The 23,902-nt window shown below is 32.2% G+C and overlaps 1 protein-coding gene across 1 annotated transcript in view; it reads left to right on the top strand.

Moving 5' to 3' along the window:
• The first annotated feature begins 4,173 nt into the window (after positions 1 to 4,173).
• Positions 4,174 to 23,902, top strand: part of LOC142533718 (tripeptidyl-peptidase 2) — a 31,891-nt gene continuing 12,162 nt past the window's right edge. The window contains 27 exon segments of the mRNA XM_075640583.1: positions 4,174 to 4,648; positions 4,774 to 4,852; positions 5,192 to 5,265; positions 5,387 to 5,496; positions 5,601 to 5,681; positions 6,124 to 6,210; positions 6,313 to 6,455; positions 7,581 to 7,731; positions 7,825 to 7,947; positions 8,958 to 9,041; positions 9,132 to 9,164; positions 9,166 to 9,320; positions 9,477 to 9,651; positions 9,739 to 9,860; positions 9,951 to 10,030; positions 10,283 to 10,341; positions 11,748 to 11,902; positions 12,102 to 12,280; positions 12,712 to 12,824; positions 12,925 to 13,095; positions 21,757 to 21,885; positions 22,025 to 22,125; positions 22,213 to 22,330; positions 23,075 to 23,154; positions 23,337 to 23,409; positions 23,566 to 23,651; positions 23,740 to 23,791. Of these exon segments, the coding sequence (XP_075496698.1) occupies positions 4,327 to 4,648; positions 4,774 to 4,852; positions 5,192 to 5,265; positions 5,387 to 5,496; positions 5,601 to 5,681; positions 6,124 to 6,210; positions 6,313 to 6,455; positions 7,581 to 7,731; positions 7,825 to 7,947; positions 8,958 to 9,041; positions 9,132 to 9,164; positions 9,166 to 9,320; positions 9,477 to 9,651; positions 9,739 to 9,860; positions 9,951 to 10,030; positions 10,283 to 10,341; positions 11,748 to 11,902; positions 12,102 to 12,280; positions 12,712 to 12,824; positions 12,925 to 13,095; positions 21,757 to 21,885; positions 22,025 to 22,125; positions 22,213 to 22,330; positions 23,075 to 23,154; positions 23,337 to 23,409; positions 23,566 to 23,651; positions 23,740 to 23,791 (3,135 nt within the window). The 5' untranslated portion in view covers positions 4,174 to 4,326.

Below are 23,902 nucleotides of genomic sequence, written 5' to 3'. Positions count from 1 at the left end.
AATAAGAGTTTTTATTCTTATGGCATAGCGTTTTCGAAACATGCTAGGGAATTTCGCAAGAAAAACTAGCAGCTCTTGAAATCCCTTTTAAAAGCAAGAAAAATTCGGTCACTCCAAGTTTGAGAGTTGTGCCAGGTTTTTAGTGTTCCATCTCTACGCAAAATTTCTTCTAATTTTCTAGTGCAAGTTAGAAGAGGAACAAGTAATCCGGTCGTAGACCTGATTCGAAGATAAATAAGGAGATTTGAAGAAAGTTCGTAGGGATTTTCAACAAGAGCCATATTCGCTAACACCGGAATAGTTGGAGCCAAGTGAATTAATTCAGTAAAGCTATTTTACTAAAAATCCTATGTATGATTATATCATTTAAACCATACGAGTGTCCAAAAATTATTTTGAATGTCAAACAAAAATTTTTAAACTTCCGCTGCGTTTTGGATACGAGAAAACCGATGTCCCAAGAAGGGTGTCATGATGAACGAAAAATAGGGTTTTCATGGGATTAGGATTTCGAACTTGGCTTCCTAGGAGGGCACGGCTCTTAGCTGCTGTTGGGACATGTTCAAGGGTCCTAAGAGAGGCTAGGCAAGCTCCTAGATGGATCAAGGGGCTGCTGGTACAAGTGTAGGGCTGGAGTCGAGAGCGTAGGGATGTGCAGGTCTTGTAAATGACGTGTCGAGGGCTGTGGTGTGCTAGCTGCTATAGGATCGTTCCAGTGGGGTCCCTAGGGGTGTTCTAGGTCCTAATATGGTCAGCCAGGGCCTGGTTGGGTTGGCCATGGGCTAGGGTCGAAGGAATCAACGGTTTGTGCAAGCTAGGGTTTTCGAAAATGAGCAGAATTTTCCAGCATTGTTCTAAGTTTGTTCAAGGGTTTTAATTGGCTTGATTTGGGATGAAAAAGGGGTTAGTAAGCTGTTAATAAGATATGGTTCAAGTTTGGTAAAGTTTGGTTTAGTTTTGAGTCGATACGAATTAAAAACTGGATACAATTAAATTTTAAAATGAATTGAGAAATTAGTTGAGGAGCTTAATTTTACGTCTAAGAAATGTTTATGGGTGTACGATAAGGTGTCATGATAAGGTGTCATGTTAAAGGTTAGGGATGAAAAGTTTATGTTTAAAATTTGGGAAGAAAATATTAAGTTTCGAATTTATTCGGGTTAAAAATGCTTCATGGTTTAGTCATTAAGTTATTAAATCGAAAGTCTCGGGTTTACGTCTAAGAAAAATAATAGAGGAAAAATTTAAGCTTATATGATGATTTGGAATAGGCTCGAGTCGATAAAAGTAAGAAAAAGTCAAAATCGGGATTTTTAGGGTCCAAGGGTAAAATGGTCATTTTGCGTCCCGGGTAGTACGAAAGGCTTGAAAGTGTCCCGAATAATCATAACGCATGTTAAATGATATTTTAAAATGTTTACAATGAATATATGAGATTTTATGATTTATGGTAAAGTTGTGCAATTTTTACTGTTAAAATGATATTTTTCAAATGTGGAAAGGACACGATATTTTATGATTAAAAAGAAAAAAAAATATTTTGAAGAATGTGAATTGACTGTGGCATAAACGATATGATATATGATTTTTGGGAATATCGTTAGGGAGAAGGCCCCCAAAGAGATATCGTTTACGGGAAAAGGCCCCAGAGAGAGCCTAACGATCGTATTTCCATTTTACGTCGGTGCCTTGTGCTCATCCCCATGCGCAATGGTGAGCTAAGACTGATCAGTCGACTAGAGGATAAAGGCTAGTTACTTTCAAGGATCAAACTTTACCCAAAATGATAAATGATTGAAAGGTTTATGATTTGACGATTTATTATTAAAATTATACTTACAAATTTATGCTAGCTTATTTTGAATAAAAGTATGATTTTTAATGCATGTGCTTGTATATGTATTATTTGCTACTCATGTTTAGAACGTGCTGAGTCAGTAGACTCACTAGGTTTGAATGCTGCAGGTGATGATGATATTGAAGGAGGCGTTGATGCTTGAGTGAATCGAGTCCGAGAGTACACTCTTGAGGGACTTTATTTTCCGTATGAGCTTGATGGTCAAAGTTTTAAAGATTTTGTTAATGATTTAATTAGAGATTTTTATATTTTATTTTGAAGTTATTTTTGATCATGTTAAAAGTTGAAGTATGATTTTTGTTAATTGACGATCTAAGGATTTTATGCACTCGAGATTTTAAATGTTAAATTATTTTGATTTATGGAAATGTTAAGTTATTTTAAATAGTGAATTTCGAAATTATGTATGGAAAAAAAAATTTAGTAAGATTTTAAGGTTAAAAAATAGTGGACGTTTCAGATAGTCTTTAAATAGAAAACTAAAATATAATCTAAGAAAGAGTTCAATTTATCCTAGGAAATCAAACAAGCAAATCCTAAACCAGTGATGAAAGATATATTTATGAAAGGAACTAAATTATATTGATAAAGTCATTTAGTAGTATTAGATAAAGAAACATCATGACTATCATTATTTTTCTCCATTAGTGCAGTTTGGGACATTTTGCATTCCTGTAACTATTGAAATTTAGAGGTTGGCCACACGCTGTGGGTCGACAATGGTAGAGTTGTGCAAGGCGTTTTTGGAGAGGGGCACATGGTTGCGGCAGAATGGGGTTATGATTTCTCTCTTTTTCGAAAAATTGAAAGTTGAGGTTGAAAAATATAATTTACAGTCTCATTACATAATTTTATTTTATCTCAAACTCTAATTCCTCAATTAATTTGCCCATAAAACTTTTAATTAGAACTAAACTATACAAGCCGGTAGTTACAAAATTAACTCAAATCCCCAAATATAATTTTTCCTAAAATAAAACCAACAATTATTCGTCGAAAATTTTATACAACCTAATTTCCCAAAGATATCGAATAGCAACGTCATTTCTTAATATTCCAAAAATCATAATAAATCTTATAGATATTTGCTTTCTATTTTTTTTTTTTTACGAAATTCCTAGTGAAAACAGGGTGTTACAATAACCAAGCGAAAATACATGTTGATACTCACTGAAAATTTAGGGTCCGATTCCAGCAAATGACACTAGTTCAGACGCAGACTTCGAATTTGACCTGAGCCTGAAATCATGAAGAACACCGTTAGAAGGGGGCCGAGAGGGTGTCCCGGCGTAGCTCATCCGACGCTAAGTCAGATACTGATGATATAAGTGGAGAGTAACTAAGAGTGCTGCTGTCAAGAGACTACCTTCCATTTGGGTGGGCTCATCCATAAAGTATAACATTTGAACCCTGAATACGTTATATATTTATTTTACCAAGTTGGTTCAAATATGCAATAATGCGAAAGTGCAACAAAAATTGAAAGGTAGAGCTGACATTTTGTCTATTTGGAAATAAATGTCAATATATTTTGGGTTAGGCGACAAAAATTGGCTGTCTACCTCTTCGCGCAGGCGCCTTCACCACGATGACAATATTTCCAATGTGGCAATGCTTTCTTATCTTATATAAAATAGGCGAAGAGCAATTTGAACTTTCTTATTCTACTTTAGATCTATATGATCCCTTTGATAACAAAGAATCTATATAATAATAACTTGTAAATTCCCATACCTTATTTCATATTATGATAATTGGCCTAATGACATAAAAGTTTGAAGATATGAAATTGATTTTGAAAACGATTCGAGACATGAATTTCAAAACACAAGTCCATTTCAATTTTATCTATATAAATAAATAACGGAAGTCAAATTCATTATTACAAATCATTTAATTCAAACACTATGTTATAGTTTTCGTTTTTTGGATACGCATCGTATCCAAATTCATCTAAGATTAAAATGGATCGGACTGATTTGATATCAGGAATTTTTCTGATACAACTATTTTTTATTCAAAAAATAAAAATTGAAGTCCAGATCGAACAAATAAAAAATTAAAATAATATACAAATCGTTTTTGTCAGTTTTATTTTATTAGTTGGCCACGCCTTCGATGGAAAAAATATCAAAATCTAATTTTTATTTGACAGGAAAATCAAATTACGAATTTTTCAATTTTTAATTAAATTTTTTTTTGTAGACAATCTTTATTAATATTAAATATTTAAAAAATAATTAACAGAGCCACGTGCATACGTGGGCTACATTGGTCAATACATTTTGATGCAAGGATAGAAAAGGTCATTTAAAATTTAAGCCACCAACATTGGGAGCTCTACCCACCTCAGCTGCCGCCCAAACACCTGCATTGCGCCGCCGCAACTTTGCCGACGCCGACGAGATCCCCGAAATACCCCTCTAGGTTAATTTATTGGCGAATATTTTCTATATTTCCACATTCTGATGCAAACAAAATTAATTAATGTCACTAATTTCCACGCATCGGCACTATTCGCTGTTTCTCCTCTGCTAAAGCCCATTTCGAGCGTGAGAAAGTCCACAGATTCTCGGGTTCGATCGAACAATCGTAGCAAGAATTTTAGGTTCGCAGGGATTAGAACAAAGGCGATGCCTTCTGGTGAAGACAACGGAGCTTTGCGTAATTTCAAGTTGAATGAATCCACGTTTTTGTCGTCTCTTATGCCGAAGAGAGAAATCGCTGCTGATCGGTTCGTCGAAGCTCATCCGGAGTACGACGGCCGCGGTGTGTCTATTGCGATTTTTGGTTCGTTTTCTCGTTGTCCATTTTGAGAAGTTTTAGTTTTGATTTATTTTCCTTTTGGTTTGCTGGAAAATTTTGAGTGTAGCTGAGTTGTGAGTATCTAACTGCTTTTTTTTTTTTTTGGTTAGATTCTGGGGTGGACCCTGCAACGGCTGGGCTGAGTGTGACTTCTGAAGGAAAGCCGAAACTTTTGGATATTATTGATTGGTATGTGAATGGATTTTTTATGATAATGTAGGGAAGGTTGAGAGTTTGAATTGGTGCTTGTGAACATTATGCTTGATGTTCGATGTTTTAGTTTTTTTTTTAATGTCATTTTCTTAATGGTAAAACTGATTCTTTTCCAACAATTTTGTGGTTGGATGGTGTAATATGAAATTCCCGGACGGCTTCTAATTTTAAGCTCTGTAATAGTTAACTTGTTACTTTTTCTTGAGTTAATTGTTAACTCGTTGAGTTATTATTGTGGAGATTCAAAACCATTTCCACTCGTTGAATGATAATTGATGCAGTTTACTTAAATTTAAAAGTTAATTCTTTTGGTAGTACTGGGAGTGGAGACGTTGATACATCGACTGTGGTGAAGGCGGATGATGATGGGTGCATTCGTGGGACCTCTGGTTGGTTTTTTGATTGCCAAGTCAAATTTTTTGGATAGCATGGACTTGACTTGTAGGTCCTCGGTGAAATATATGGCATTCATTCAATTCTACTTATTTGTGTTTCTGGATAATGTAACAGGAGCTTCTTTGGTAGTAAATTCATCATGGAAAAATCCATCAGGAGAATGGCACATTGGCTGTAAATTGATCTATGAGCTTTTTACACATACATTAAGTGACAGAGTTAAGGTGACATATTTCTGTGAATTATTGTTAGTGGGATATAATGTGCGACAAATGGAAATGCTCTATTTACATAACTATGCTTCTTGGCTCCCCAAATTTTGTATCAGAAAGAGAGGAAGAAAAGATGGGATGAAAAAAATCAGGAAGCAGTAGCGGTAGCTGTAAATCAGCTTAATGAATTTGACAAGGTTGTCAGTTCTCTGATAGTCATGTTATTATTTGATTTGATTACCATATCTAATTATGAATTTACGGTACTTCTGATTTGGGTGAAATGGTGCATTAAATATATAGAACAGTTCAAGAATGTTGATGGAAAACCACAACATACACTGAAGCCCTTGGTGTTAAATTTTCCGCACTTATTTTGTTTTGTTTTTGCTAATTATTTCAGTTGGATTTTTTTCCACATCAGCTAATACTGCTTATCAAAGAGAGACTTCTCAATTGGAGATGAGCACATATGTCTGAAATAAATTTTTGCTACCCCCCCTCCCTTATGTTTTTTGTTTTCGTGACTTACCGATGGAAATATTTTTAATTTTACATTCAATGACGGACTCCTCGCCTTATTTTTCTTCCACGAAAATATTTATGCTAGATTTTTTATACAAGTAATTTTACTTGTAGAAACACACTGAAGTTGTTGATATAAAGCTTAGAAGGGAACGAGAAGATCTCCAGAATAGAGTTGATCTTCTTCACCAGCAGGCAGATGTAAGTGATATTTCATTGATGTGTGGGTGCTACTGTTTTTTTTTTCATTTTTGTTTGAGGATCTATCTCTTATTAATGTTTGGTCATGCTTTGATGATTTAGATCTACGACGACAAAGGACCTGTTATAGATGCAGTTGTATGGCATGATGGTGAAGTATGGAGGGCTGCTCTTGACACACAGAGTCTTGATGATGTATCAGGATGTGGAAAGCTTGCCGACTTTGTTCCTCTAACAAATTATCGGTATTTTGAGGCTCTTGTATTAATTTGGCAAACATTTGTCGTTTATTTGGGCAGGTTGTTCTTGTGTATCTTAGTAAATGGGATGATTACATAATGCCGCAATTATTATTGTGTAAAATTATAGCATGGTATAGTGAATGATGAACTATTGAGGTGGAATAAGCATACCTACAGGCTACACAGTACACACCATGTACAAGCTATGGATAATTGTCTGAAAAAGGGGGTTGCTTACGTTTTGAGTTAGTTTGTAAAGCTTGCATAATATTCTACAAGATGTATGAAAATAAGTTAGCCAAGTTATCAATTTTTTGTTTAGCTAACAAAAGCGCTATTTATCTCGTTAGAGAAGTTCTTTTGTTGATCACACTTTCTCTCTTCCATCCACTATGTTGTCTTCTGGAGAGGGCAATACTTTCTTTAGAGGGATGTTGATTTTCTCTGTAATTACTTTTTCCACTATTTTTTTTATTCTTGTATCCCGCAACGGCGAAGTCAAGAAGGAAGAAAATCTAGTTTTTAGTGTATTAAAAAATTAGTTGCCATTGTTAATGGCTTCAAGCAGAAATCATGTGTTCAAAATTTAATCTGGCCATTTAGTGTGGACAGTAGGAAGTAGTTTGAATAGGAGTAGACATGCAAATCTGGTCCTCAAAAGTTTGTTCTCGACTCCATGAAACATCAGATTCTGATGAAGGTAGATCAGCTGTTTGTTGTCTCCATATACGAGGCATCTGGTCAAATAAATCATGCACAAATATTTGCCAACAGATTGTAAAATTCTACTTTAAAAATCATTGTCATATTTTGTTAGCAAACCCTGTAAAATTGGTAGCATAAATCTGCTATAGAAAACCACCTATTAAAATCATGAACTTCTGTAATGAAATATACAGAAAGAGCAGCCATCCACCATCTTCCAGCCATTCAAAAAGTTGCCTGTGATATCTTGAGAGCTCTTCTTCATACGAGGCACCAGGAAAAGTTTATTTTATATTGAATATTTTATTTAAGATAATCAGTTGCTTACTTTTTTCTTCACTTGCAATTTTTTCCCTTGCACATGAGTCTTTATTTGTTTGGTGATATTGGTACCTTGAAATATGGACTCTTATGTAATTATAGGATTGAACGGAAATTCGAAATCTTTAGCAAATTCGATGCATGTGCATTTGTCCTTAACATATACGATGAAGGCAATGTATTGAGTATTGTTACAGACTGTTCTCCGCATGGTACTCACGTTGCTGGTATCACAGCTGCTTACCATCCAAAGGTAGTTTTATTTAGGCACCATTAGTAAATCGTATCATCCAGTTTTTATTTTGCATACTTGCGTTTATACCCTAATATCTGTTCGAACATCAAGGAGCCACTTTTAAATGGAGTTGCCCCTGGAGCTCAGTTGATTTCATGTAAAATTGGGGACTCACGCTTGGGTTCAATGGAAACGGGGACAGGGTTGGTTCGAGCACTGATTGCAGCTGTGGACGTAGGTTTTTCCCCCTGGAATATATGCTGCACTTTTTCATGTAACAATAGAAAGTTAATATTTTAATGTTGCTTATATCACAAGTTACTAGCGCAGTAGCCCTAATAGGCGAGAGGCGCTTGTCTTTGACAACTACGGCTAGCCTAATATTTAAATTATTTAATTTCTCAATGCCGAATTTTGTGGGATGTGATCTGATTAAGGACATTAAGAGGGATCTATCCTTGTCATCTATGTCTGCTTTATAACTGAAGCGGCTCTTTCCAAAAAGTTAGTGAACTTCATCGTTGAGTTTTTCATGGGCGTCAGACCAGCACCTAATGGCTAGACCACCTAGACGAAGACTAAGTGTTGTTAGGCGGATTCCATGGTATCAACATATTAACATGGAATTTTATGTGTTAGGGCAATCCAACAAATCACATTTCTTTTTAGGCCTTTTAAGACCTATATAAAAAAAAATATCATTTTTTTAATTGGGCTTTTAATTAAATTAAAAACCCAAAAAACTTGTTAAAAAAAGCCCAAAAAAAAGCTAGAAATAAAAATTTAATCCTAGGGCTGCCTAGAGCCACCCAAGACCACCTAGGCCAGCCGACTAGTACTGTTTCGTTGCGGTCGGCCGACACCTAGGCCGAATTTTAGAACAATTATTTTTATCAATATTTAGAGGACAATAAAACTGGAATTGGCAGTTTGGTTGGGGCCCCTTGGAATCTTTCTGCAATTTGGATATTGGCAACATCTGTCTGCATTTTTCAAAAAATATAAAAAAAAATGTATTGTACATATTAGTTCATTTTCGCGGGCATTTTTTTCCCTTGCATGTCAGTTCCAGCTCATCAGTCATTAGATATGTGTAGGGCGTGTTTATAATGTCATGTTAAGGGGAAGGTCACAGTAAATTTTGATGCCTCATCTTTAATCATTAGAATATTCATTCCACTAAAAACTTTTGATGCGTCAACTTTTAAATCTTAGAATATTCACGATAACTACTTGTACTGCAGCACAAATGTGATCTTATAAACATGAGTTATGGGGAAGCCACATTGCTTCCAGACTATGGTCGTTTTGTTGACCTTGTAAATGAGGTGAGATAATCCATGTTCTTGAACTAACATTTTGCATTACTCTAGGTCATAACCTCATTTAAATGTCAAGCGACTTATTTGAACATTTAGGTAGTAAACAAGCATCGGCTGATATTCATCAGCTAGTGCTGGTAATAATGGGCCAGCGTTGAACACTGTGGGTGCACCGGGAGGTACAACATCTAGTATTATTGGAGTTGGGGCATATGTTTCCCCTGCAATGGCTGCTGGGGCCCACAATTTAGTTGAAGCTCCTCCTGAAGGTCTTGAATACACCTGGTATGCGGTATTATGATCCCAAAATATAATCCAGTTTTCCATTGATCATTGCATGTTTTAGCAGGGTTTTCATCTATGTTGCATGAAATTTTTTTTTCACTGGACCCTGATAAAGCTTAGTTTTGCGCTCAAACTCATAAGTTGAAAGTGATGTAGGTCTAGTCGAGGGCCAACAGCTGATGGGAATCTCGGAGTTTGTATAAGTGCTGCTGGTGGTGCCATGGCCCCTGTTCCTACATGGACTCTTCAAAGCCGCATGTTCATGAACGGAACATCAATGTCATCCCCATGTGCTTGTGGGGGGGTTGCTCTGCTTATTAGTGCAATGAAGGTTCTTAGTGATGTTCAAAATTTAGTTCTTTTTAATTTTTTTTCTGGATGTGTTTGATATCTTAAACCAATGTTACTTAAATTTCAGGCTGAAGGGCTCCCTGTGAGTCCATATAATGTAAGGGAGGCTCTTGAGAATACATCAGTTCCCGTTGGTGGTTCGCCAGAAGACAAATTGTCTGCTGGACAAGGGTTGATGCAAGTTGACAAGTTAGATTTACTACTAAGAGCTTCTGTTATTTATTTAACAGATTAACATAGTCGACTCTAATTGGGCTTTTTTAACATGAGTGGCTGTAGGGCCTATGATTACATTCAGAAGTTGCTTGATGTCCCGTCTGTTTGGTATCAAATAAAGATCAATCAATCAGGAAAATCAAGTGGGTAAAATAGTTCTTTCTATTTTTGTCAAAATTGACGCTATACCATTAAATGGTTCTTTCCTAATATTTTATACATGTATTGATTTGATTCCTCAAAAGGACCATGCTGTTAATGAAAAATTATACAAGTTCTTGAACTTGTAGCTCTTGTTTTATTAATGGTTGTTTCTATGCCCATGTAAAATTCTTGCGGTGTAATCACTTTGCTTTGACTAGTTGCTCTCAGTTTAAAGTCTGTTTCATATGCAGCACCTACATCACGCGGAATCTATCTCAGAGAGGCTGATTCATGTCAACAATCAACAGAGGTAAAATAAAATGGAAAATTAGTTTCATGATTTAGCATTTCTACAACTTTAGGGCTTTTTGAAATTTCACAGAGAGTTTTTTTCCATGGGAAAAAGTAATCATCAATAATCCCTGTTTATTGCGTGCGATACCTGTGAAACCTGTATGCAATTGTGGGTGTTAGTTGAAACTCCACAAAGACATGGATTTCCTAGTCTTTTAGGTTCCAACGTAGTATTTAAGGCTTTTTTTATATTTGCGGAACTGCTAAGTATTTTTAACATTGTTTTCGTTCTTATATGATTCAGTTATCTTCGTTCTACCTGGATGAATCGTCTCCATTTGCTAGAATTCTCGTGCCTCGATAATCTTTTTTCTTGTAAAGCACGTTGGTCCTTTATTCCAAGAACTTGCTTTAGAGACTTGTCAGAGTGGTTTTAAAAAATATTACTGAAACAAATTCTGTCGCCATATAATATAAGGATCAGTGAAGTTTAACTGAAATTTAGGTCAATGTGAATTATTCCTGACATGAAACACCAACATTTCTCATTCGATAACTGTGATCAACTATTAGAACTAGCGGATTGTGTTCCGTATAAAAATAAAAATGAAGTAATTTTTTTTTAAAATTTTAAAATAAATTTTATTGAAATGATAATAGATAAAATAAAATATAAAGAAAATTTTATTATAATATAATAAAATCATATAGTTAGTGTTAGTTTGATAAGATGGAAGATGTTTTAGTCAAATTCAAAATTATACGATGATTTCATGTAGTTGCTATAGGGTGCTCTTGTATTATGTATGATAATAGATAATAAATATCAAGTGAATGCTTTTGCTTATCATTTGCAGGTTCTTATATTTCATGTATAATGGGAATATATTCACTTCACAATTACATTAAACATATATTTTTTTAGCAAAAGGTTGGTATATTGCAGAAACTATTGTTATTTTTAATGAAGTAGATAACCTTGCCTTTGATTACTTTACTACAGAAATATTGCAGATCTTTTTGCCTCCATTTCTCATTTTTCCCTCTGAGGCATCTGTTTTAGCTAATGGAAATATTACTTAGTCTCTGAATAAATGCTTTAGCTCTACTGGGTGCTGGTGCTGCTATTTCTTTTCATATTTAGAAGAATGATAAATCCCAAGTGGTTTCTCCCGATAGTAACACTTTTCAATTTAGCGATCTGATGGTAGACGTAAAATCCTATGTCAACTTCATCTTAATTTCGGGTAATCACACTTTTGTGCATGTAATGAGTTTCTAGAGACGATCATATGGGATTGTGGCTGTTATAATCGATAAATGATAATTTTCTATCTGACAATGAAGTTCGAGTCTTTGGACAATCATGCACATGTCAAATTTGTGTTGTGTTTGAGTGGTTGACAAATTTGTTTCTCTTAGTGGACCGTGAAAGTGGAACCAAAGTTCCATGAAGATGCAAGCAACTTAAACCAACTGGTTCCTTTTGAAGAGTTTGTTAAGTTGCTTTCTACTGGAGAGTCAGTTGTGAGAGCTCCAGAGTATCTTCTTCTAACTCATAATGGTCGTGAATTCAAGTTAGTTTGCTCCTCTGACTCTATCTCCTTTTGGTTTGAGTGTGTTTCTTGCATTGATCATAGCATATTATTCATTCGATATCTTTTCCATTCTATTGGGTTGGAGTAGGGAACAAGCTTACTTGGAGGCCAAAAAAGAATGTATGACAATAAAAACATGCTGATATCATGGCTTTTGTTTTACACTTGTTCTGTCCAGCATAATTGTTGATCCCACCAATCTCAGCGATGGTTTACACTATTATGAAGTCCATGCCTTAGACTGTAGATCTCCATGGCGGGGTCCTCTTTTCAGAATTCCAGTAACTATCACAAAGCCTACAGCTGTGAAAAGTCGGCCCCCACTGATCCTGTTCCAGGGGATGTCATTTGAACCAGGTATAGGATGATGTAACTTAAACTTATTTAAGTTCCTCAGTTACTGTTTACATGCTGCATGTTCCATCCTTAATCGTGTAGACTGGAAGGTAATGTCTCAGTGGAATTTTTCACTTCAGTAATAGCATTTTATTTTAGACTTTCATTACACAGGCAAGGTACTTCGTGTTTAACTATTTCTTCAGTCTAGGATTTTAACTCATAACTGTTTATCGCCGTGGTACTTTGTGTTTGAGTTTGCACACTCATTTAGACTATGCTTGGAAAATAAAAATAGCAACTATTCTAATCAAATTATATCCTACTCCAAGGTTATAGCTTTCAGCTAAAGGACACTTTTTTTTATTGTACCTGATTTTCCTCTTTTCTCTACTGCTCGAAAAGATCTATTTTTATGCAACTGTAGTTTTGATTTTATACATTTGATTTAGGCCACATTGAACGAAAATTTCTTGAAGTACCACTAGGTTCTTCCTGGGTTGAGGTAACCATGAAAACATCTTGTTTCAGTACATCTCGTAGGTTTTTCATCAATTCTGTTCAGGTAAACATTTGGTTTCTGTTACCATTTCACATTTTTTATTTATCTTTTCTCTCGGTACAAAACATTGTCTGGAGTTTCTTGACACATTTGCAACGTGTAGATTTCTCCCCTCAAAAGACCCATAAAGTGGGAAAATGTTGCAACATTTTCTTCTCCTTCTTCCAAAAGTTTTTCCTTTGCAGTGGAGGGTGGACGAACAATGGAACTAGCAATTGCTCAGTTTTGGTCCAGTGGTGCTGGAAGCCATGAAGTCACTATTGTTGATTTTGAGGTAACATATCTTTCAAGTGCATAAGGGAAGATGCTTCTGGTGCATTTTTGTTTTACATAAATGATAATGCTATCTTTCAAAATGGTCTCAATCAAAATAGGCAGTCACTGAGGCATCATTTTACAATCAACCAATTGACCACTGACACTTTTATTGTACTCATCATCTGGTCTGGACCCAACTAAGCAGTCAGGAAAGCTTCATTTTTAATACCATTATCCAATACTTGCTGTTTAATGCTACTACTTAACTCATAATTCACCCAAATATAGGTTGTATGCAAGTAATATATTTCGTAAATACAAGATCGATCCACAGAGAAGTTATTTTAACTTTAAATTTATTAATTTTTAAATTACAAAATGCAAGAATAAAGTTTATAAATTATAAATTTGTCAAAGCTCAAAGATTTATTCTTGGTTCATGTAATATTTTTTAACTAAAAATAAATAAAGGAAACCATTATAAATAGTGATTCTAAGAAAAAGAAAAAACATACATAATATAATATATTGCTCACTAAAAAAATATCGAATTAACCGATATTTTATCTATATAACCTTATAAATATAAAATCGCATAAAGTAACTGTTAAATTAAAGAATTATATTTCATTTAGAACAACCGGCAGAGCCACGCTATTGTCTAAATGAAATATATGATTTAATAAGTTAGATGCGGAAAGTAAAAGTTAGTTGCGGTAAGGTAAAAGTTAGATACAGAGAGTAAAAGTTAGATGCAGAAAGTAAAAGTTAGATTATGCTATTGTCTAAATAAACATACAATTTAATTAACTTAACAATTAACTTTTACTTTCCGCATCTAACTTTTACCTTACCGCAACTAATTTTTATTTCACATGTAACTTATTAAATCTCATATTTCATTTAGGAAATAGCGTGACTCTGCCGGTTGTTCTAAATTAAATATAATGATTTAATTTAACATTTACTTTATTCAATTTTATATTTATACAGTTTATATATAATTATAGATACCATATATAAATTATCGGTTAATTCGTTATTTTTTATAGTGGAAACTATATTATATTATGTATGTATTTAAATATTTTTCTTAGAATCATTATTTATAATGATTTCTTTTATTTACTTTTAGCTAAAAAATATTACATAAACCAAGAATAAATATTTGAGGCTTGACAAATTTATAATTCGTAAACGGTAAACTTCATTCTTGCATTTTGTAATTTATAAATTAATAAATTTAAGCCTAAAATAACCTTTCTGTGGATTGATCTCGTAATTATGAAATATATTACTTGTAGACAACCTACATTTGTGTGAATTATAATTTAAATAGTAGCAAGTTTTTGGCGCGGTTGCCGGAGAGGTATAAATTAAGTTAAGTTTGTTGTTTATAAGTATTGTGTTGTTTTTATTTGTATGAGTGTTTGGAGTCATAAAAAAGTGGTAGACTTATCCGAGTAGCTAAAAATAATTTAAACATGAATGATAATTCTAATAATCAAGATAATAATAATAATAATAATAATAATAATAATCAAGAACATTATAAGTTAAGAATACTTTGGCACCATATTAACCTTATTAGAACTAGTGTCTCATCTTGTTTTGTTTTTCATCCTGATGCATCCAATTTCAATTTTAAACCTCAAATTATTCAAATTTTACCAAATTTTCCTTGCTTAGATTATGAAATCCATATTTGCATTTAAGAGAATTCGAGGAAGTTTGTAATACTTATAATTATTAAAATTGTAGTATGGATATAGTTCGAATAAAGCTTTTCCCTTTTTCTTTAAAAGATAAAGCTAAAACATGGCTACAATATTTGAGATCGAGTTCAATAAGATCATGGGAAGAAATGCAACAACAATTTCTCAAAAAGTTTTCTCTTCCCATAGAACACTCTTTTAAAAGACAAATTACAACTTTTCCTCAAAAACAAGGAGAAACATTTTATCAATGTTAAGATATGTAAAAAAATTACTTAATACATGCCCACATCATGGTTTTGAAACATGGAGAATAGTTTCAAATTTTTATGAATGTTTAATACTTAAAGATAAACAAATGATAGAATTTATGTGTAATGGAACTTTCGAAGATAAAAATCCTAATGAAAAGCTATGGAGTATTCGGAGTCATTAGTGGAAAATGCTCAAAATTGGGATAATATAGGCACAATTGAACCACCAACAACTAAAATTAACAACTCAACAAGTGGGGGTGCAATTTATAATCTTAAAGATTATATAAATATCTAAGCTAAACTTACATCTTTAACAAGAAAAATTGAATAATTAGAAATGCAGAAGAGTGTTCAATTAAAAAGTGTTCCAGAAATTGTTTGTCATTTATGTGATACACGTGATCATTTTACAAAATATTGTCCTACGTTACTTTCATTTAAAGAATGTCTCCATGAACAAACAAATTATGTTAACAATTATAAAAACCAAAATTAGATAATTTTTCACAAACATATAATCTTGGATGGAGAAATAATCTCAATTTTAGGTGGAGGAATGATAATAATGCACAACCTTCACAACTATCTTTTCAAAATAATCAAATGTTATGTTCCTTATATTTCACCTACAGGAAAAAACTTTGAAGATGAAATTCATGCATTTATTCAAAAAGAAGAGTCTATAAATATTCAAAATGAGATTGATAAATCATCTAAAATTATAAATGAATTAAATAAGCCTCCTCCGTTTTCTCATGCATTAACAAATCATAAAAAACAAAAGAATGGTTCTGATATTTATGATGTTTTTAAACAAGTAAAGATAAATAACACATTTATAGATGCTATTAAACAAGTACCTTCTTATGCAAAATTTTTAAAAGACTTGTGTACAGTGAAGAGAAAATTACATGTTAAGAAGAAATCATTTTTGGCTGAACAAGTATGTTTTTTATTCAAAATAATTCTAGTTTAAAATATAATGATCCTGGTTGTTCCACTATTTCATATATATAATATATGTATCTAATTTTTTATTTTATTTTATTTTCAATTATTTTGGGAAATTGAAATAAAACTACAAAATAGTCACCAAGTACCGTTATCCGCCACTTAACCAGGAAATGAGCTAGAATCTGCAAAAACAAAATAAAAACATTACACAACTATTATGGATCATATAAAGACATAAATTCATCATTAAGAATTTTATTTCTATAAAAGGCTTAAGTCTTTTCCCATTAACTTTAAACACGTTATTGTTTTTAGGATTTTCAATATCGACTGCATCATGAGGATAAACAAATTTAACTATAAATGGTCCTGACAATCTCTATCTTAATTTTCCTAGAAATAAATGCAAACGAAAACTATAAAGTAAAACTTCTTGTCCAATCTCAAAAGATTTTCTCATAATATTTTTATTATGAAAAGCTTTGGTTTTTTCTTTATAAATCTTTGAATTCTCATATGCAGCATTTCTTAATTTTTCAAGTTCATTTAATTGCAATTTTCTTAATTTTGATTCATCGTCTAAATTAATATTACATGCTTTAGTTGCCCAGTAAGTTTTATGTTCTAGTTCAACCGGTAAATGACAATGTTTACCAAAAACTAACCTATATGGAGACGTCCCTAATGATGTTTTAAATACAGTTCTGTATGCCCATAATGCATCAGTTAATCTCAAAGACCAATCATTTCGATTTGGGTTAACTATTTTTTCCAAAATTTGTTTTATTTCCTTTTTTTGCATGTTCAACCTGACCATTTGTTTGAGGATGATATGAAGTAGAAACTTTATGTGTAATACCATATTTTCTTAACAAAGAAGAAATTGATTTGTTTATAAAACGACTCTCCCCATCACTGAATATAGCTCTAGGTATTCCAAATCAACTAAAATATTTTCTTTTAAAAATTTATCACAAATTTATGATCATTAATTCTACATGCAATCGCTTCAATCCATTTTGAAACATAATTAACGGCTACTAAAATGTAAGTAAATCCAAAAGATGATGGAAATGGACCCATAAAATCGATTCCCTACCTCTCAAATATTTCATTAATTATTATTGGATTTAAATGCATCATATTTCGTTTTGAAATTGATCTCATTTTCTTGCAATTTTCACAAAATTTGCAAAATAAATGCATTCTTGAACAAAGACGGCCAATAAAATCCACATTATAAGATTTTTGTATCTGTTTTATTGGATGAAAAATGACTTCCTCATGCTCCAGAAATGACAATTTAATAACATTACTTACTTCGTTGTCAGTTATGCATGTCGAAAAATTTGGTCAGGACAATATTTAAACAAGTAAGGATCATCCCAATAAATTTTTTTACTTCCGTCAATAATTTATTCTTATTCTGTGAACTCCAATAAGAAGGCATTTATGTGTTACAAGAAAATTTACAATATTTAGCAAACCATGGCATAGTAGTGGTAGAAAACAACTGATAATCTGGAAAATTTTCATTTATTGGTATGTCATTATGAGATGATTCAATTATTATTCTACATAAATGATCGGCTAATACATTTTTTTTCTTTTTATTTTTATCTTAATTATAAGATCAAATTCTTGTAACAACAAAATCCACCGTGTTAATCTTTGCTTAGCATCTTGTTTATTTGATAAATATAATTTATGGCAGAATGATCAGTGTAAACAATAATAGTAGAACCCAATTAAGCGAAATTTATCTAATGCAAACATTACTGAAAGTAATTTTTTTCAGTAGTTGAATAATTTATCTGAGCACTATTTAAAGTTCTACTAGCATAATAGATTGCATAAGGTTTTCCTTCTTTTTTTTGTCCTAACACAACTCCTATAACATAATAGCTTGGATCACACATTAATTCAAATGATAAAGATCAATCTGGAGGTTGTAAAATAGGCGAGATAGTTAAAAGATTGATTATCTTTTTAAAAGCATTTTCATATTGTTGGGTCCATTCAAATTGTGTATGTTTGGTTAAAAGATTTGAAATTGGTTTAGATATTATATAATTTTTTTTTATTAATCTTCTATAAAATCCTGTATGACTCAAGAATGATTGAACTTCTTTGACCGTTTTTGGTGATGTTAAATTAACAATCACATCAACTTTAGTTTAATCAGCTTCAATTCCTTTTTCAGATATCACAAGTCCTAAAACAATTCCAGATTTAACCATATAACGACATTTTTCTTAATCTAAAACAAGATTTTTTTGTTCACATCTTTTTAATATTTTTTCTAAATTCTTAAGTCAATTTTCAAATGTTTTTCCAAAAACAGTTATATCATCCATAAAAACTTCCACAAATTCTTCAATCATATCACTGAAAATACTTAGCATGCATATTTGAAAAATAGTAGGAGAATTGCATAAACCAAATGACATTATTTTAAATGCAAAAGTTCCAAAAGGACAAGTGAAAGTAGTTTTTTCATGATCTTCTAATGATATAGGTATTTGATAATACCCCGAATATCCATCAAGAAAACAGTAAGAAGAATTACCTGCTACTTTTTCTAAAATTTGATCTAAAAATGGTAATTTTCTAGTTGCATTATTTAATTTTCTATAATCAATGTACATACGCCAACTAGATGGAATCCTAGCTTGGAATAATTCTTCTTTTTTTTCATTTTTTATAACAGTGATGCGTGACTTTTTAGGTACTACTTGTGTTGGACTTACTCATTTATTATCTGAGATTGGAAAGATAATTTCAGCATCTAATAGTTTTAATACTTCATTCTTAACAACTTCTTTCATATGTGATTTAACCTTCTTTTTGGTTATTGATATGCTTTAGGATTTTCTTCCAAGTAAATCCTGTGTGTGCAGATTAAAGGATTTATACCTTTTATATATTTCAAAGTCCACCCAATTGTTTTTTTATGTTTTTTAAGTAATTCAATTAAATCTTCTTCTTGATTTGGTAGAAGATTAGAAGAAATTAAACATGATAAATTTTATTTTCACCAAGAAATACATATTTCAATTCTACCGGTAAAACTTTTAATTCAAATTTTGCATTATCATCATTTTTAACTTCTTGAAAATTATTTTCAGAATCAAAACTCTCCATTAAACAAACTTCAGATTGTTGATTTAAATTTTCTTCTTGTATCCTTTCCTTCCACGATTGATTCGATTACATTATCATCTTTCTCTTCAGTACTACTTGGTTGTTTACATAAATTGGACACATTAAGTTCTAGAGTCATATTTCTAAAATATAATTTCATTATCCCGTTTCGACAATTAATTAAAGCATTTGAAGTTGCTAGAAATGGACGCCTCAATATTACTAGAATTTCATTATGCACTTCTATTGGTTGTGTATCCAAAACGATAAAATCCACATGATATATGAATTTATCAACTTGAACTAGCACATCTTTTACAATACCTCTAGGTATTTTGATTGACCTATCGGCTAGTAAAAGAGTAACAGATGCAGGTTTTAATTCTCTTAAATTAAGCTTTTCATAAACTGAATAAAGAAGTAAATTCACACTTGCTCCCAAATCCAACAAAGCTTTTTTAATTTTGTTTTCTCCAATAACACATGAAATTGTTGGACAACCATGATCTTTATATTTTTAACTAGAATTATTTTGAATAATAGAACTTGTTCAGCCAAGAATGTTTTCTTCTTAACAAACAATTTTCTCTTCACAGTACATAAGTTTTTTAAAATTTTTGCATAAGAAGTTATTTGTCTAATAGCATCTATTAATGAACATTTATCTTTACTTGTTTAAAAACTTCATAAATATCAGAATCATTCTTTTGTTTTTTATGATTTGTTAATGCATGAGGAAAGGGAGGAGATTTGTTAAATCTGGAATTATTTTAGATGATTTATCATTCTCATTCTTAGAATTTAAGGTATCATCATTTTCAGAAGTATCAGGATCAACATCCTTACTGTTTGAATTTTGATGATCCTCGTTTGCATTGCTATATGGATCATTGACTAATCTAACATTTCTAAGGGCAATAACAGATTTTATTTGATCAATTTTATTATTATTTAACTCTTGATGTTAATTTTGGGATTAAGTTGAGGTTGAGATGTAAATTTTTCTTTTTAATGAATATTAAGTGCAGATGCAAATTTTTCAAGAGTTTCTTTTAAATTACTCAAAGATTGAACATTTTGAATATTGATAGACTCTTGTTTTTGAATAAATGCATGAATTTCATCTTCAAAGTTTTTCCTTGAAGGCGAAATATAAGGAACATAACCTTGATTATTTTATTCCTCCAACTAAAATTAGGATTATTTCTCCGTACTCATACTTGATTATATGTTTGTGAAAAAGGATCTAATGTTGATTTTTTATAATTGTTGACATAATTTGCTTGTTCATGGAGACATTCTTTAAATGAAGGTAATGTAAGGCAATCTTTTGTAGAATGATCACGTGTATCACATATATGATAAACAATTTCTTGAACGCTTTTTAATTGACAACTCTTTTTTTATTTCTAATGATTCAATATTTCTTGTTAAAGATGCAAGTTTAGCTTGGATATCTATATCATCTTTAAGATTATAAATTCCACCCCACTTGTTGAGTTGTTAATTTTAGTTGTTAGTGGTTCAATTGTTCCTATATTATCCCAATTTTGAGCATTTTCCGTTAATAACTCCAAAAACTCCATAGCTTCATTTGGATTTTTATCTTCGAAAGTTCCATTACACATGAATTCTATCATTTGTCTATTTTTAGGTATTAGACCTTCATAAAAATTTGAAACTATTCTCCATGTTTCAAAACCATGATGTGGGCATGTATTAAGTAATTTTTTTTACATATCTCAACATTGATAAAATGTTTCTCCTTGTTTTTGAGAAAACGTTGTAATTTGTCTTTTAAAAGAGTTTGTTCTATGGGAAGGGAAAAACTTTTTGAGAAATTGTTGTTGTATTTCTTCTCATGATCTTATTGAACTCGATCTCAAAAGCATTGATTGTATCTAGCACCCAATCTTTAATAATCTTGTCGACTGATTTGAGTCTTTTGAGTCTTTTACATAATACAAAAGTTGTAGATATGTTGACTGATTTATGATAAAATTTCGTGACATTTTACCAAGTAGTTTGAGAGTTATGGTGAATATACTCAAACATGATAAAACAGTAATTTTGTTGATATTTCTTTTGCTTGTTGCTTCATTAATTCTCAATTGTGTGAAGAAGTTTAGCTCATGGTTGTCATCAATATTGTAGACATTGAAATCAACTCTCTATAGGTTCAAGAATCATCTCCTTCTTATTTCTCAATCAAAAGTTATTCTTGTTTACTGAACCTGATAAAATAGTAAAAATATTAATATTATACAACACATATATTTAAATACAAATTATTATAAAACTTATAAAATATAGATATTTAATACAATTTAAACTATAAAATATTTTAGAAAACATTTAATAATAATTTTTTATATATTATTATTTAACGACTTCTTTCTGCATATTATCATATGTTACTTTTATCTTCCTATCAGAATGTATTTTCAAGTTTGTTCCAGTTTATATGGCTTTTTTCTGCTCTCTCCCCTTGCATGAACTTTTCGCGAGGGAACAGTTATGTCAGCAAGGGCAAACTGTTTCCTGCTGTTATCAAGTTCAATATATGAAATGGATATATTTTTCTTGGTAATTAATGTTTATTATCAGATTACCTTTCATGGAATCAACATCAACAAAGTGGACATTGTACTTGATGGGAGTGAAGCACCTGTAAGAATTGATGCTGAGGCTCTTGTGTCACTGGAGAATCTTGTCCCGGCAGCTGTGCTGAATAAGGTGATAAGAGTTGTTCAATGCCCTGTGCCCTTATTCATGTCATGTTAATATGTTATGGTGACTCCATTATTATTGACATAATTTGTCTTCTCCATATTGTTCTTTCTTGCTTCTTTCATTTGCTTGGTGCATATTGCAGGTAAGAGTTCCATATCGTCCTATTGATGCTAAACTCAGTACACTTTCATCAGACCGAGACAAACTTCCATCAGGAAAACAGACATTAGCGCTCATTTTAACGTGGGTTTTTGTTTAGTACCAAAGCACTCATCTTGTTACAGTTGTGTTATAACTCTACCTGATAGAGGCTTTTTTGCAACTCTGCAGGTACAAATTCAAACTGGAAGATGGTGCTGAGGTGAAGCCTCATATTCCCCTGCTAAACAATCGCTTATATGATAATAAATTTGAAGCTCAGTTTTATATGATATCAGATTCAAACAAGGTGAGTGGCATGATTTTCCTATATAATTTAATGATTTTCATTGTGCTTATTACACATCTTTTTACACGGGAAAGGTTCTCGTTTTGCCCAATTTACAGCTTCCTGTATGTTCCCCATGATTTATTTGTTTCCTTCTTGAGCGAATGATTGTTTTCTTCTGATGATATAATCTGTCACGCTCATCAAGAACGTGTTATGTCTTTGGCTCTTTGCCGCTGACCATGGACAATCCTAAATGGCATAATGTGATGATTTTGATAAGACATTTTGTATCAATAGCTTCACTTTGTACTTTTCTTGTACTTATTTATGTATTCCTCGTGATTACTGTGTGATTGCTTGATCTGTAGTTCACAATTGCTAGAACAATAGTTTGGCCACCGTACCCTCTCTTTGCTTTATAATATTTCTTTTACTTTTTATTTATTTCTCATGATTATTTTCTTTTGAACTTGTTCCTGGCATCACCAATTGCTATTGTTAGTAAATGCACTTTCAGATTGACTTAAAAGTATTAATGATGTCCAAACCGCAATAAGAATTATTGGTTTTCAAGACGGATGCACTGAAATTCAAGAAACGTTTTCCTTCTATGTGGTTTTCTAGTTGTAATGAAACCCCAATATATTTTCTTTTTACTTCCGCCAATAGTCTTAATAAAGACCTCCATAATGATGGAAATTTGTTCTAAATACTTGAATCAGTTGTTTTGTCTCATGCCTAACAATTTAATTTACAATGTAGCGTGTGTACGCCATGGGTGATGTTTATCCAGACACTGCCAAACTTCCCAAGGGTGAATACGTTTTGCGGCTTTATTTGAGGTGCTTGTTGCTCGAATCATTTTTCTATGTTGTGGCACGCTGATTTTTACTTGTGCATTTTGTTGTTCGGCTATACTATAAGCTGGCGAAGGTTAGAAATGTAGGAGATAAGTATATCTTGATGAAGTACAAAAGCTTGAGTTATTTGAATCCCGTGTTTATAATAATATATGTCATTTTAGGCATGATAATGTTCAGTATTTGGAAAAAATGAAGCAGTTGGTGATATTCATCCAGAGAAATTTAGAGGAGAAGGTAAATTACCCTGAACTATATTGAATAAATGAAATATTGAGTTATGACGTATGGATTCTATTTTCTATGCGTTAAGGCGTGCTTAATTGGATTGATACTATTCAAGGCTTATCCTTTGTTTTGGAAATTTGACTTTTGTAAGATTTCCTAATGTAGGAAGCCATTCGATTGAGCTTTTATGCACAGCCTGATGGCCCAGTGATTGGCAACGGCAGCTTTAGTTCTTCAGTTTTGATTCCTGGGTATGTCACTCTCTATTCTGCCATTAGCCTTCATTTCGTACAGGTTCCTCGTGGATTTTAATTAATTATCTTATAATGGTGATGATAGAACAAAGGAAGCTTTCTATCTTGGCCCTCCTGCAAAGGACAAGCTCCCCAAGGTTTTTCAGCGCATGAAATCTTTCTGTTGTCCAATAATAGTTTGTCAATGGGTCTGTTTATCCTTTCCAGCAAAGTGGGACGTGAATGCAATTATTTGTTGTGTACTTGCA

The sequence above is a fragment of the Primulina tabacum genome, chromosome 18, assembly GCF_025594145.1.
Source record: "Primulina tabacum isolate GXHZ01 chromosome 18, ASM2559414v2, whole genome shotgun sequence".
Lineage (NCBI taxonomy): Eukaryota > Viridiplantae > Streptophyta > Magnoliopsida > Lamiales > Gesneriaceae > Primulina > Primulina tabacum.
Note: the sequence above shows the minus strand (reverse complement) of the source record. Positions and strands in the feature narration are given on the sequence as shown.